A 14,289-nucleotide genomic window follows, 5' to 3' on the forward strand; every position below is an offset into this window, starting at 1 on the left:
ACTCCTAGAACTATTTAAATAAACTACTACTACTAAAATACAGTAATCTTTCTCTTTAAATGTCTCACACTTGAAAGTCATTCGGTAACTTAATCAGACAGCAAATCATTCATATTACAGTATGCTAGCGTAAGCTAGTTCAGCTGAATCCACTCCGCCGGCCTTCCAGTTTGTCCATCTCTTCAGCAGCCCTCTGAGCTATTTTTAGCCCCAAAACAACTGGGCTCCTAAAAAAGGGCCAACGCTGATGGTGGAGCAGGGGGAGGGAGGGGGTGCTACTATGTAAGGTATCCAGCCCCTCTGCCACCTCTTCCCTGTCCCATCGCCTGGATCCTCGACGCGTCTTTCTCTTTGTCTTCGGTGGGGAGAGGGACACAGAGGACAGAGAGAGCAGAAACAGGGGCAGCAGGTCCCAAAGCAAGGCCAGAGACACGGTCAGACCGAGGCGGCAGGACAGCAACGCCACCCCGAGCGCCAGGGATCAGCCTTATCTTTGACTGGACTGGACTTCAATCTACTGAGGAAGAGAATCTGTGTTGAGTCTTCAGACACGCTCTGAAGCGTGTGCTTGGTGTCCCTAGTAGCCTAAGGTGTAAGGTGTCTTTTTGCTTCATTTATTTATTTATTTTGGCGAGCCAGCTGGATAGCTGAAGCGGAAGCCCAAGAAGATGAGGACCCACTGGCTGCTCCTCTTTTCCTGCCTGTGTCTGGCGCCTCTCCTCTCCCTGGCCGAGGAAGGCCTTGATTTCCCGAGCTACGATGGCAAGGACCGCGTCCTGGATATCGACGACAAGAACTTCAAGAAGGCCCTGAAGAAGTATGATATGCTATGCCTGCTCTACCACGCTCCACCACCCACCGCCAAGGATCAGCAGAAACAGTTCCAGATGACCGAGCTCGTCCTGGAGGTATGGCTGTACAGTAGGAGAAGGGAGGAGGTGGAGGAGGTGAAAGAGGTGGTGGGCTAAGAGGACTTAGTTAACATGGAAAGTCAGAGAGACAGAAATGATTTGACATGCGTGGGACAAGTATATGAATGTAACTAACAGAGCAATCATGTATTTTTCGCCTGTGGATAACATAGAACTAATATGGTAGAAGGCCTTATTTGGGTGTATTGTCCAGAGGGAACTGCAGAAATAGCAATCTTGGTGCCAGAGTGAGAATAAGGGAATATGGCATGTTAGTGTTGAGAATCAAATGTGTTTGCACAGAGTTAAGAGAAAGAGAGAGAGAGAGCCAAATAACAGTCACAAGTGAAAGGTCACTATAAACATACCAACTCAAGCCACTGCTGGAAAATAGAAACAATGCAATGACAGTGAACAGGAGGGAATCTAGTCTAGGAATAGACGCTAGTGTCATTTGTGAGTGAAAAATGGCTTCCATTAGTAGGAGTGTTCACTCGGCTGCTACATTGTTATCATTGCCTGATCTCCTGGTCTTTAAATATCCACAGAAAGTCTGGTATATTGAGCCCAATCCAATTACTGAGCTTGGTCACAGCGTGTTTTGTAGATTTTGTTGAACATTCAAATCTGCACACACGCCTTAGTACTTCAACAATGGTCATGACTAGCAATGCTAATATGTCACTGATTAATAATGTGCAATTGGTTTTGATGCACGACACTGGGCCCACTGGTGTTACAGTAATAGTGTTCTTGGGTCACAGATTACTTGTGTGTGTGTGTGTGTGTGTGTGTGTGTGTGTGTGTGTGTGTGTGTGTGTGTGTGTGAGGTGTGTGGGTATGTGTCCAAGAACATATGTGTGCTCCTGCCAAGGTCATCATTGGTTTGTCTCTCTCCTCTGCTGTCATCTCCTTTAATTTATTCTAATTCACATTTGTTTCCTATAGTAGGCCCTGCCAATCACAACTTACAGTGCCTTCCTGGCTGAAACCGGACACCTCCCCCCCCCATCCCCACCCCACCCCATCCCACACACAACCTCCTGCTCACTCATACTGTACATAGATTTCAAGGACACCATGGCATTAACCAACAAGCCACACAAATTACTTTATAATCTGTGCTTAGCAGTGGCACTGCTTGCCATTTTTATCATCGGTTTCAGGATGCACCAGACCAATTCCTTGAGGAAGATTTTTCCTGCGATGCCAGTACTGTGTATTGTCTCTGCCTGTCCCACCCGTGAGAGGAAAAGCAGCCCAGCTGTCTTGCCTAAAAAAGCTATTGGCCTTGAATTTCTTGTGCTCTCATGTTTCACTTGGCTGAGCTTGAAATAAGTCTCCATGCACAAGTTTCACATGCTTAAGTAATTATATGAGTGGTGTCTAATTAGGTGTGACACAAAACTGTAAAGAAATCCTCTACAGTAAACTCAGTCAACAATTTCAACTTACACACTTACACCCAATTTCATGAACTTATATCAGTACTTAGACGATTGGTTCCAACTTACACACTTACACAAAATTTGAGGACCTTATATCAATACTTAGACGATTGGTTGATTACATCTTTGAGTCCATACAAACAAAGTACAATTATTTTCTTCCTTGCTATCCCCTATACAAAGAAGCAGTGGCATACTAATAGTGGCTAAAATGCTCATTGCTTTCACCTTGACAGAAGTATGTCACTGTGTTCTCCTTCCCAACATGAATTAGCCTTTGCAATCCGTAATGGTGTTTAAAATGTCAAAGTACTCACAGTAAGTTGCTGAGCTTAGGGCAACAGAGGCCTAGACTTAAACCACTAACATCATTCAGGTGACAAATCCATCTCTGCTGTCCATTCTACCTCTGTGAGAGTGCCAGAGTGGGTGCCAATTACAGCCGAGGACACCATACCAGACCATTCTATTCTTAATTTATGTTCCAATCAGGCGCTGTCCAGGGAGACCTGATAGCAGTATTCTTAGAACACTCTACTGTTCTTTTGGCTTCTTTTGTCAGCCGGCTTCACATCGCAGTGACTTCAGAGAGCTCTCGGGTAGTATTTGTAGAGAGCAATCACCTCAGAAATGATTATAGAGCAGTGATTGTATCCACCCATGCATGCATGTATTACTCACTGGGGGGTGATCGAGTTAGCATTGCCATTATAAGCCCAATTTGTCACCTTATTTTTGCCTTGTTCTCTCACACAGGGCTTCTTATCATTATACATTACACAGACTATGCCTTGTTACATGATTTGTCAGTTTCATCAATGACATATAACGGCTTGAAAATCACAGATTTGCCCGTAATTTGAATACCATGCATGTTCTTTCGCATGGTGATAACTGTTGCACCTCTGAGGCACTTTTAAATCTCTATCACAAGCGAAATTTTACGTAACTGTTTTAAACTGTTTTAAACAGTGATTAGGGGACTGATCTAGTATTTGGGTTAAATAGATGATTACGAGCTGCTGATGTTTAAGCAACCTTTGCCAGGACAGTCATGAGAGGACATGCAGACTGCTGTGCGCAATGCCTGCTAACGGCTCAATATCCATCTTCTGAATAATGTTTGCAAGTATTATAATAGACATTGTGGGAAAGGCATATTTTTTGGTTCTTTGAGGTTGTCCCCTGATACAGATTGTGGGCATATGGAATCTACCTATTTCTTAAAATCCACTAACATACTTTACCCACCAAGCTGCATTTCAATATGACATATCTATCACAAATCAGTAATCAATATGACATATCTATCACAAATCAGTAATCAATATGACATATCTATCACAAATCCACAGTTTGCCATTGTCATTGCCGTTGCTGTTTATGCAGAATACAGGACAGCATTGAAAAAAAGATGTCAGTGCTTTAGGATTAAGGGCATCAATTTGATGCCAGCACCTGATGCCTCCTGGTCTGTTCTGTTTTGTTGAGCAGCTGGCAGCCCAAGTCCTGGAGGTGAAGAACATCGGCTTTGGCATGGTCGATTCCCACAAAGACGCCAAGGTTGCTAAGAAACTCGGTGAGCCAGCCTCTGTCATGAAATAGCTGTGTCACAGTCCTTTGTTGATGTCCAAGATAAAAAAAAGCACTATCTCCGAGTTTTATAAAGTACAATTATTATGTGCTGTCTGCTGAAATTGATGCCCCCCCCATCACACACACACACATACACACACACACAAACGAACGCACACACACACACACACACACACACACACACATACACACACACAACACACACACACACACACACACACACACACACACACAAAACATTTGTAATTTGTGTTCCGTTGATTTCCATTCCAATGTGGTTCTGATCGATTCTGTTCCATTTTGTTCTGTTCTACATTCTATTTCCTTCCATTCTCCTCTCCCGGGTTCCTTTCTATTCATCTCCCTGGCTTGCTCTCTCCCCTTCGCTCTCAGGCCTGGATGAAGAGGGCAGTGTTTACATCTTCAAAGACGACCGTGTGATCGAGTTTGACGGGATGCTCTCTGCAAATGTCCTTGTGGAGTTCCTTTTAGACGTAAGTTGCATGGGTTAAGCTGCCCTGCTCTATCCACCCCTCTCAGTAAACTATCCGCTTTCCTATTTAAAAAGATTCAAAAAGGGCAGTCATCAAGCTAAAGAGAAGATCAATGTCAAATTTACAGATATTGCTGTTTCTTTTCTTTCTCTCATTTGCTCTCACAGTTAATGGAGGATCCAGTGGAAGTACTTGATAATGCGCTTGAATTAAGAGCATTTGATCGCATGGATGACGAAATCCGGGTTGTTGGTTACTTCAAAAACCAAGACTCTGAACGTGAGTCTCATTTAGCGAGAATGCAGGTGTCTCCTAATGTGAGTGTGTACAGTATGTATGCAGACAAGTAATGGCATGTACGGCACTGTGTTCTATGGCAGGGTGTAGGTGTGTGTGTGTGTGTGTGTGTGTGTGTGTGTGTGTGTATGTGTGTGTGTTTGAGTGTGTGTGCAAACACATTTACATGCTTCTATATGACACAGTGGCGTGTCAATTGAAACCATATTCTCGCCATGGACTTATCAAGGCAATTAAATCATGCCATGCACCTCAGCTGTGAAAACACTGGTCTATCTTCCACTCATGCTGTTGCACATAAACCCATGAAGTCAATATCAGAGCAGTGTTTAGTCTAAGTGACGCCCCCATGCTCCACTACCACTGCACAGCAACATAGTCTGGATGTGCGTATTTAGGAAAGAATTCAGTTTATGTGAACGAAGAAAAATATTAGTAACTTATCACACAGATACACAATATTTAGTCGGTGTACCTCAACATGCTAAAAATATCTATGATTGTACACCAAAAACATCCCTAGCATTGACGACTGTACCAAGTCATTTCTGGCATGTGAATTGATTACAGAACTCTAGACCTTACACATTCTATTTCCATGTAGTGTCACATCTGAGAATGAGCTGCGATTGGTTCAGAGATCTGCAGTACAGAGGGTCAAAGGTTGCCTATTTCTGTTCCCCCTCTCCCCGTCTCCAAGTAAAGCTGGCATTCCTCCCCCGGCGTATGCTGAGGCCCATAACCATTTCACTAAATGGTAAAAGGCTAATGTCAGCCTAGCTCAGCTCCCATGGAGATGAAAGGTTACCTTTAAATAGCTGCTGTCAAGTCGGACTCAACAGAGCCGGCGCTGGCTTGGATCTGGCCCAGAACTGGCCTGCTTCTGGGTTATGTGCTGTCTGTAAAAGCAGACATGTCCTCTCTATAATGTAATCAGATATCACATCACAGTCAGGCACATTTTTATAACATACAGTATATACATATAGGTATATAACAGAATCAGTAGTAACGATGCTTTCTGTTTCTGCTTTGTGATTTTGTTCCCTTTTCCTTCCACATCTCTCGTCTTGCTCTCCCATCTGTATTCGTAATGTCTCATCTCATCTCTCCTTTCTCTTCTCATCTCATCTCTCCTTTCTCTTTCTCATCTCATCTCTCCTTTCTCTTCTCATCTCATCTCTCCTTTCTCTTCACATCTCATATCTCCTTTCTCTTCTCATCTCATCTCCCCTTCGTCTCCTTTCCTTTCTCTTCTTGCCCTCTTTCTCCTTTTGTCTCCTCTCCTCTCATCCCTCTTTTCCTCTCCTCTCATCCCTCCCTCCTTTCCTCTCCTTTTATCCTTCCTCTCTATCCCTCTGCTCTTGTCTCAACTCCTCTCCTCAGATTTCCTTGCTTTCAAAGAGGCAGCAGAGCAATTCCAACCTTACATCAGATTTTTTGCCACCTTTGAAAAATCAGTGAGTAAAATAGGACATAAACTCTTGTCACCACTGAAGTAAATCCACAAGATTCTTTTCCTCTTAAGTCTTTGAGACTCCAATCAAGTCTCTTTAATGCACCATATAAATTCCCTGTGTTAAGAGCACTTCACATTAGCTTCCATTATAGCACATTAACATCTATCTGCTCATATCATTACCTAATGTATGAGTCAAATCAGTGTCAGGTTTGAGATACAGAAGTGTATAATCCGATGCATTACTGTACTTTATACTATGATATCCTCCACCAGTGCTTTGCATTTTAATGTGTGTGATTATGAATGCATACAGGAAATAAGAGATTACAGTTAAAGTCCTTGCAAAAAAATCACTAAAAAATCAGTCAGAGTGCATTATGGTTGTTCTGATAACAATAAATGTGGCTGCTTGTTCATGCACTCTCACTCTTAGAATACCAACAGAACAGACATTTTTCATGCAAGTTGCAGTCAGGTGACATGTAGGGCACTGATTTGATTGTGTGTATCACTGCAGGTGGCCAAACCTCTGACTCTGAAGATGAATGAGGTGGACTTCTATGAGCCCTTCATGGATGAGTTGTTCTCCGCAGTACAAGCCCTCTCACCTTAGAATGAGGAGGAGTTGCAGTCAGGTGACATGTAGGGCACTGATTTGATTGTGTGTATCACTGAACACAGACTGAAGATGAATGAGGTGGACCTATTTCTTCCGGACCATTCCTGACAAGCCCAACTCTGAGGAGGAGATCGTGGCTTTCATGATACCATTTACTGGGAGTCTCCATAGCTCTAAAGGAATGTCTTCATAAGTGGCTCCATAACAGTGTCTTCATACAGTAGGTCTTAAAGGAACATGCCAACTTTTTTTTACAAATTAGCTTATTTACTATCTAGCTCAGAGTTTGATAAGAGGATACATACCCTTCACTTTTTTGTGTGTGCAATAACCCAGTGTGACTCTGTTCTCTCTCTCATAGTTCACTGGAAGTGGGTTAAGCCACTTCCAGTGAATTATGCTATGCTAGGCCAGGGTTATTGGTTATTGACTGGGTTATTGCAGGCAAGAGATGGGTATGTCTACTCTTGTCTGACTCTGAGGGAGATGGCAAATAAGCCACTTTCCCAAAAAGTTGGTCGTGTCCCTTTTAGTGCTTAGCTCACACAAGGAAACTGTAAGCACTCCATGTGACACTGGCAGTTTATGGACAGCAAACAACAAACAGGAGGAATCACCTGGGCCCTGTCTGTGGAGCGCCATCTGGTGCAGTGCAGTGGTAGTGCAGGAGATGTAAGTTGTGACACCCTTTGATTTTTTTTCCCTCTCTCTGTCGCCAGAGCTACACTGAGAAAACTGCGGGCTGAGGACATGTTTGAGACCTGGGTGAGAACCAAACCATTCTGAACGCTTTTTAGATTTTGTTTTAATTTGACATGCACAAATTCATGCATAGATTGCCCTGCATATATTGCCCTTCATAGCGTAAATCCTGTAAATTTTGTTAATTTTGTCATTAGGAAGATGACATGGATGGCATTCATATCGTGGCCTTTGCAGAGGAAGAAGACCCTGGTAACATTCAACACTTCACATTTCACACAATGAAATGAAAACTCATGCCCCATGAATAAATATCTCATACGGCAAGTCTTGGTTGTGGTTCACAGATGGCTTTGAGTTCCTTGAGATCCTGAAAGAAGTAGCCAGAGACAACACTCACAACAAAGACCTCAGCATCGTATGGATCGACCCCGATGACTTCCCACTGGTCAGTACACCTGAGAGAGACAGAGAAAGAAAGAGAGAGAAAGAGAGACAGAGAGAGAGAAAGAGAGAGAGGGAGAGAGAGATAGGGAGAGAGAGAGAGAGTTAAATGTATGGGTGAATGCTGGTAAATGGAGTATGGTCAGGGTAACCATTGTGGAGAAGTCCACATAAAAAAACTGAAGAGCCCTATTTGATTGTTATTATAATCTGTCTGTGGTCTTGATGTGAAACTGTTTACTTGTACCTGTAGATGTCACACAGTTCAGGCTTTATCTATGTCCTTCATACTGATAGATAGATAGATAGATACTTTATTGATCCTCAAGGGGAAATTCAAGAATGGAAGATGGCAGTTGTCCTGCTGTCTACTGCTGTCCATTGTTCAGTTGTAAGAAATGCAACAGTCTACAAAATGAAAATGATCCACCATTTTATGTACAGTGAACTCTATTGAATTTATATTATTGACACATTAATAATATTTTTTTGAGTTACTAGTACTCAAATCAAATATTTGTTTCATCTTAAATAGACTAAATGAAAATGTTTAGGTATTTTTTAGGACATTGCTCAACATATCACCAGAGGACACCAGTTAGATTCTCGTGTGATGTTATAGGTTTTAGCCTATATGCCTTTTAGGTGGCTAGCTCATTAGTCTTAGACCAAAGCACAGTAGTTCCACTTTGAAATGCATATTAAACGTTTTATTTTCCTTATGCCATAGCTGATCACATACTGGGAAAAAACCTTTAAAGTCGACCTCTTCAGGCCTCAGATTGGTGTGGTCAACGTTACTGATGTGAGTATTCACAACTACATACATTCACATGCTATGAACTGGGTATTGGCACATTGAACTCTGACATCATTTCCCACCCGCAGGCGGACAGCATTTGGATGGAGATGGACGATGATGATGATCTGCCCACAGCTGAAGAACTGGAGGACTGGATCGAAGACGTGCTCTCAGGCAAAGTCAACACTGAGGATGATGATGATGATGATGATGATGATGATGATGACGATGATGATGACGACGATGATGACGACGATGATGACGATGATGATAGCGATGACGACGACGATGATGATGATGATGATAATGATGATGACGACGACGATGATGACGATGATGGCGACGATGATGATGATGATGATGATGATGATGATGATGACGATGATGACGACGACGATGACGATGATGATGAATAATTCAACAGGCTAGCAGGCTATACTCTGCAAATTGTATAAGACATCAGTCCGTTCAGTGAAGACAGAAGAGCAGTCAATCTGAACTTTGAGTCAAAAGTTTTTGTACATTTTGTACATTGCTTAACCTTGAAAATAATTCAGTCAAACACATTTCAATTTAGATATGTTTGACTGAATCCAATGTCTAGATATAATGGTAATACAAATGTGCTACAAGTGAATTGTAGCACTGCTCCAGCGCCTCTGTATGGAGAACTTTCCAGAGCTACAGCACCCACAGATATCTGCAAAGGGCTTCCATCAGGCATTACACCGTATTAACCCACTGGGAGTTTTAACATGTAATGCCTCTCACCTTCTCTGGATGTAATTGCATGAGTGTGTGTGTGTGTCTGTGTGTACAGTATGTGTCTATGACTGTGTGTGCATCTGTATGTGTGTGTGTGTGTGTGTGTCTGTGTGTGTGTACAGTATGTGTCTATGACTGTGTGTGCATGTGCATGTGTGTGTGTGTGTGTGTCAGTGTGTGTACATATCTATTGGTATCTGTTGGTGTGTGTATTTTCCCCTGTCTCTGAATAGTATGGGATTTAAAACAAACAAACAAACAAATTAAAATGCACAAAATTGAGGAAGATATTGCATTTCAATTTCACCTTTGCAGGCCTTATAATTATGACAACAAATAAACCACTTTTTGAATTCAATTGAATATTCATTGAAACTGAACATTGGAAATGGAATCAAAATATATAATGCCATTAAAATAAAATAAAAATATATGTGTTTTTGTTTATATGTGCAAAATGATTGTAAGCAGAACACCATTTTTTCTCCTCACCTTCACACGGGTGTTTTATTTGCTTTTTATCCCGATGGGTGGGGGGGTGGGTGGGAGCATAGAGACATCTTGACAGCTGGTACTGGATGTTGCAAGGATGACCAGTAAGAGTGACTGCCATGTTACACATAAGAGCATTACACTTACTTTGCCCTCTGCAGAGTGCCATTGTGTACATACATCATACAACATACAACTCTAATCCTACAGAAATTACTTTCCATGGCTCAAGGGATTGAACCGGTGATGCGTTTTAGTGCATTATTTGTACATATTTGTGTGTGTGTGTGTGTGTGTGTGTGTGTGTGTGTGTGTGTGTGTGTGTGTGTGTGTGTGTGTGTGTGTGTATGTGTGTGTGAGCATGTATGTGCTTACTGCTGTTGTTTATTTGTATGTTCTGTTAGGAGTACATGTGCATATGAATGCTCATGTATGTTCAGTCATGTGAATATCTATGTGTTTGAAGCGGGAGAAAACGAATGTAGGACAGAGTTCATGTATTATAGACGTAAAGTAGTGGAACATAGTCAGTGCTGTCAGTGTGGTATCGTGTTTTCATGTGCCATTAGTAAACGACTTTGGGGCTTACTGGTTAAGGCTCCGGGCTTGTAACCGAAGGGTTGCCGGTTCGATCCCCGACCAGTGGGAACGGCTGAAGTGCCCTTGAGCAAGGCCCCTAACCCCTCACTGCTCCCCGAGCGCCGCAGTAGCAAGGCAGCTCACTGCTCCGGGTTAGTGTGTGCTTCACCTCTCTGTGTGTTCACTAATTCACAGATGGGATAAATGCAGAAGCCAAGTTCCTCATATATGCAAGTATACTTGTCCGAGAAACCTGATTTACATTTACATGATTTACATTAGTGTTGATATGACGGAGATCCAGAGAGAGAGGGGGGCCACGCACCCTTTAGTGTCCATTCAGCAGCACAGGTGTTGGGCTACAACTGGCTCCTCGAGTCCCTGTTGGACTTCCGTGGGGATTCACTAGTATTACAGAGAACTTACAGTGCCCTGTAGAAAACAAACAATACACACCAATTCTTCTCCCTCGCTTCTCCCCGCCTATCTTGCTCTGTCTCCGTCTCTCTCTCCCCTACACACACACACACACACACACTCACACACACGCACACACACACAGACTGCGGGTGAGAGGGATGTAGAGATGGATAGATGGTGTCTCATATGATGGATGTCTTGGCACTTAGGCGCTAATTGAGCAGACAGACCCAAAAGTGCTCCATCAGTTCAACACAAATCATTCTGTCAGTAGCCCGACTCTGTCTCTCTGTCACATGGAAACGTGTGTGTGTGTGTGTGGTTGTGTGTGTGTGTGTGTGTGTGGTTATGTGTGTGCACTTACAGGTGAAAATTCACAAACACACAAATAAATACAAACATAACAGTAAAAAAGGAAATGTCTCCGGGGCATGTGGAGGGATGGTACCTTTATTAAAGGTGCAAATATGAGAGACTCTGTTACACACACACACACACACACACACACACACACACACACACACACACACACACACACACACACACACACACACACACACACACACACACACACACACACACACACACACACACACACACACACACACACACACATACACACACACACACACACAGACACATCCACACACACAACCATTTAAAAACACCTGCCAGGTGGAAATGGCCGTGAAGATGAGTCAGAGTGGACTGTCGAGGAAGAAGGATGAGAGTCTTGTTCCATCCTCCAGGCCAATTCAATGTCACGTCCCCAAACAGCATGACCTAAGCCAAGTATCTTAGGACTGCTATCCAAACCCATATTCTACAGTATAGGTTATGAAAAAAATCACTGCACAGAAATCCCCCTGCTCAATCAAAAGCATGTGCTGGTTGGTAGCAGTATTTTATATCATATTCTCTGAAAGTCACAATTGACCAATGCGCACTGCATTCAGTGAGTTTTATTTAGAGTGAACAAGTGTCTTTCACTTGAATGCTTCTTCATTTCTACTCTATCAGCAAGTCAGAAAATGGAATGACACATAGTATGTTTATGTTTATGTATGAGGATATGTCCATGAACCCCCATGTTCATGCCCCCAGGGTGTAGCGCTGTAGCTGCCTTGCTGCTTTAGCTGTTGAAATTAGCAACTTGAGCAGGTAAAACTGATTGTTTTCAGGGTTTTTTTTCATAGGATTTCTCCTTTTAATCACCATAATGTAAAAACAAATCACATTAAGCACTTGTTATGGTCCTAGTTATCCACTGCCTTTGTGAAGTTTGTTGCTGTGGGTTTGATTTGCATAACAAGAATGAAGAGAGTTGCTTGACCCCTCTTATGTAAATGCAGTGTGATAAATTACTGATTAGCTAAATGACCTCCTCCCTCACCTTCCATTGCTGTTGGTTGGAACCCGAAGTGAAAACCAATTTGTGTCTCAAAACTGAATACAACACACTACAATGCATTTGCAATTTTCTGCTAAATTTCGCAAACAGATAGCCTACCCAAACAGCTGTGCACCTAAAATAATTCACTGGTGACATTAAACGTAGAGCCAAACCCACTGGAGTGTTCTCCTCTCTGCACCACCAGTAAGTAAGGATGTGAAATGGTGGCACATGCTGAAGTATTTATTATTTTGCTAAGGAGACCTTGATGGGCAATGTTACACACAAAGTGTTTTGTATGTGGAGGATATGTGTCTACTGTATCTCAGTGTGGAGAAGAAGGCAGGAAAGAAAGGGGGAGGAGAGAGAGTGAAAGGAAGGAGGGAAGAGGAGAAGAGGGAATGTTGAGGAAAGGAGAGATGGAACAGAGGATGAGATGAGAGGAAGACAGAGAGCAACTTGAGGAGGAGAGAGCAAGGGGAAGAGAAGGGAAAGGAGAGGGAGAGAGAGAAGAGAGAGAGAGAGTGCAGGAGAGGAGAGAGGAGAAGAGGGAGAGAGAGTGCAGTACAGGAGAGAGGAGAAGAGGGAGAGAGAGTGCAGGAGAGGAGAGAGAGAAGAGGGAGAGGGAGATGAAGGGAAGGAGAGGGAGTGGAAGAGGAGAGGAGTGGAAGAGGAGAGGAGTGTGAGGACGAGTGATGGCTCTGGGGTTTCTGTCAGCTGTAAATCAGTGGGGAGGGGGTGTCATCACTTCACTAATTTCACTAGTCTCATCTTACTCTCGCATTCCTGACTATTTATATTTCTCTCTCTCTCTCTCTCTCTCCATGTGCATTTGGATAGTGAATGTGTAGTATAGGAAGTAGATGGGCTTTCTGAGCTCCAATTTGCATATAAAGTATTTCAAGATATTTGCATCACTCTATCTTTGAAATGAAACTCTTGAACTGGTTTAGGTGTCAGTTTAGGTAAATTGCTTTCTATTAATCAATATCAATATTAACATAGAATTCAGGGAAAGACATTTTTTACATAGGCTACTCAATCTCAGAGCAGGATGGATCGCAGACAGGCTGACACACAGAAGAGACAGACAGAAAAACCGACACACACACACACACACAAGCTCATCATTGTTTGCCTCCTTTCGTGAGACAGAGGTCGCAGTGCATCTTGTACGTCCCATACATACTGTAGACGCAAAATGAGGTAATCTATCTGCATGCAAATACCCCACGTGTTCCTCCGCCCGCAGAACGTCCCTAGCGCTTATCCCTCCGGGTCCCTCACAAAGTGTCACCTCACTCACCGCTGGAGTGCAGAGCAGGATTAGGAGAAGTGAATGGGCGCTAGATGGAAGGAGAGTGTGACGTGCGTCGACTTAATTCCGCTCGCCAGACAGGACGGCGTTATCTTATTCTCTGGCAAACATGCGGAGACGAAACCAATACCACCCCAAATCACTGTAATTCTTCTAGATTTTTTCCAATTCGGATATGGAACTATTACTCTAATGTCCCAGATTCCAGGGGACATAGTCCCAGTGATTGTCATTGTCCTGAGATTTCCCATTTTTGATATAAATGGAATCTAGATTGGCATGAGAACATTCCACACTAGCATCTTTTGTTGCCCTCAGAAATGCATTGAATGGTTTTGAGGGATGACTACTTTGTACAGTGATGTAGGCTAGTTTAGGCATACAGTATTGAAAAATATTGTTATGATAAAAAAAAAGGTTGGCTTCTGTTGCATCTCATTTCACCCTAGTCACACACACGCGCACAAACACACCCACACACGCACACACACACACACACTCACACGTCACACACATTTCTGACAAAGGCATTTCGAGGAACACAATG

General features: G+C 42.9%; 1 protein-coding gene across 1 annotated transcript; it reads left to right on the forward strand.

Annotated features, from left to right (window-relative positions):
* The first annotated feature begins 258 nt into the window (after nucleotides 1-258).
* On the forward strand, nucleotides 259-9,971 carry casq2 (calsequestrin 2). The gene is made up of 12 exons (XM_048238623.1): nucleotides 259-908; nucleotides 3,854-3,938; nucleotides 4,349-4,449; nucleotides 4,617-4,728; nucleotides 6,133-6,206; nucleotides 6,726-6,787; nucleotides 6,906-6,988; nucleotides 7,549-7,592; nucleotides 7,727-7,781; nucleotides 7,877-7,977; nucleotides 8,704-8,778; nucleotides 8,862-9,971. Exons 1-12 carry the CDS (start codon nucleotides 669-671, stop codon nucleotides 9,189-9,191), a joined length of 1,362 nt encoding a protein of 453 aa, XP_048094580.1. The 5' UTR covers nucleotides 259-668; the 3' UTR covers nucleotides 9,192-9,971.
* The last annotated feature ends 4,318 nt before the right edge of the window (nucleotides 9,972-14,289 follow it).

The sequence above is a fragment of the Alosa alosa genome, chromosome 3 (genome assembly GCF_017589495.1).
Source record: "Alosa alosa isolate M-15738 ecotype Scorff River chromosome 3, AALO_Geno_1.1, whole genome shotgun sequence".
Lineage (NCBI taxonomy): Eukaryota > Metazoa > Chordata > Actinopteri > Clupeiformes > Clupeidae > Alosa > Alosa alosa.

Excerpts from the sequence above, each read along its gene's own strand:
- casq2 (XM_048238623.1), top strand. The coding sequence starts at position 669 with ATGAGGACCCACTGGCTGCTCCTCTTTTCCTGCCTGTGTCTGGCGCCT. Across the intron at positions 4,450-4,616 it reads TTGTGGAGTTCCTTTTAGAC|TTAATGGAGGATCCAGTGGA; the intron begins GTAAGTTGCATG and ends TTGCTCTCACAG. Across the intron at positions 8,779-8,861 it reads GTGTGGTCAACGTTACTGAT|GCGGACAGCATTTGGATGGA; the intron begins GTGAGTATTCAC and ends TCCCACCCGCAG.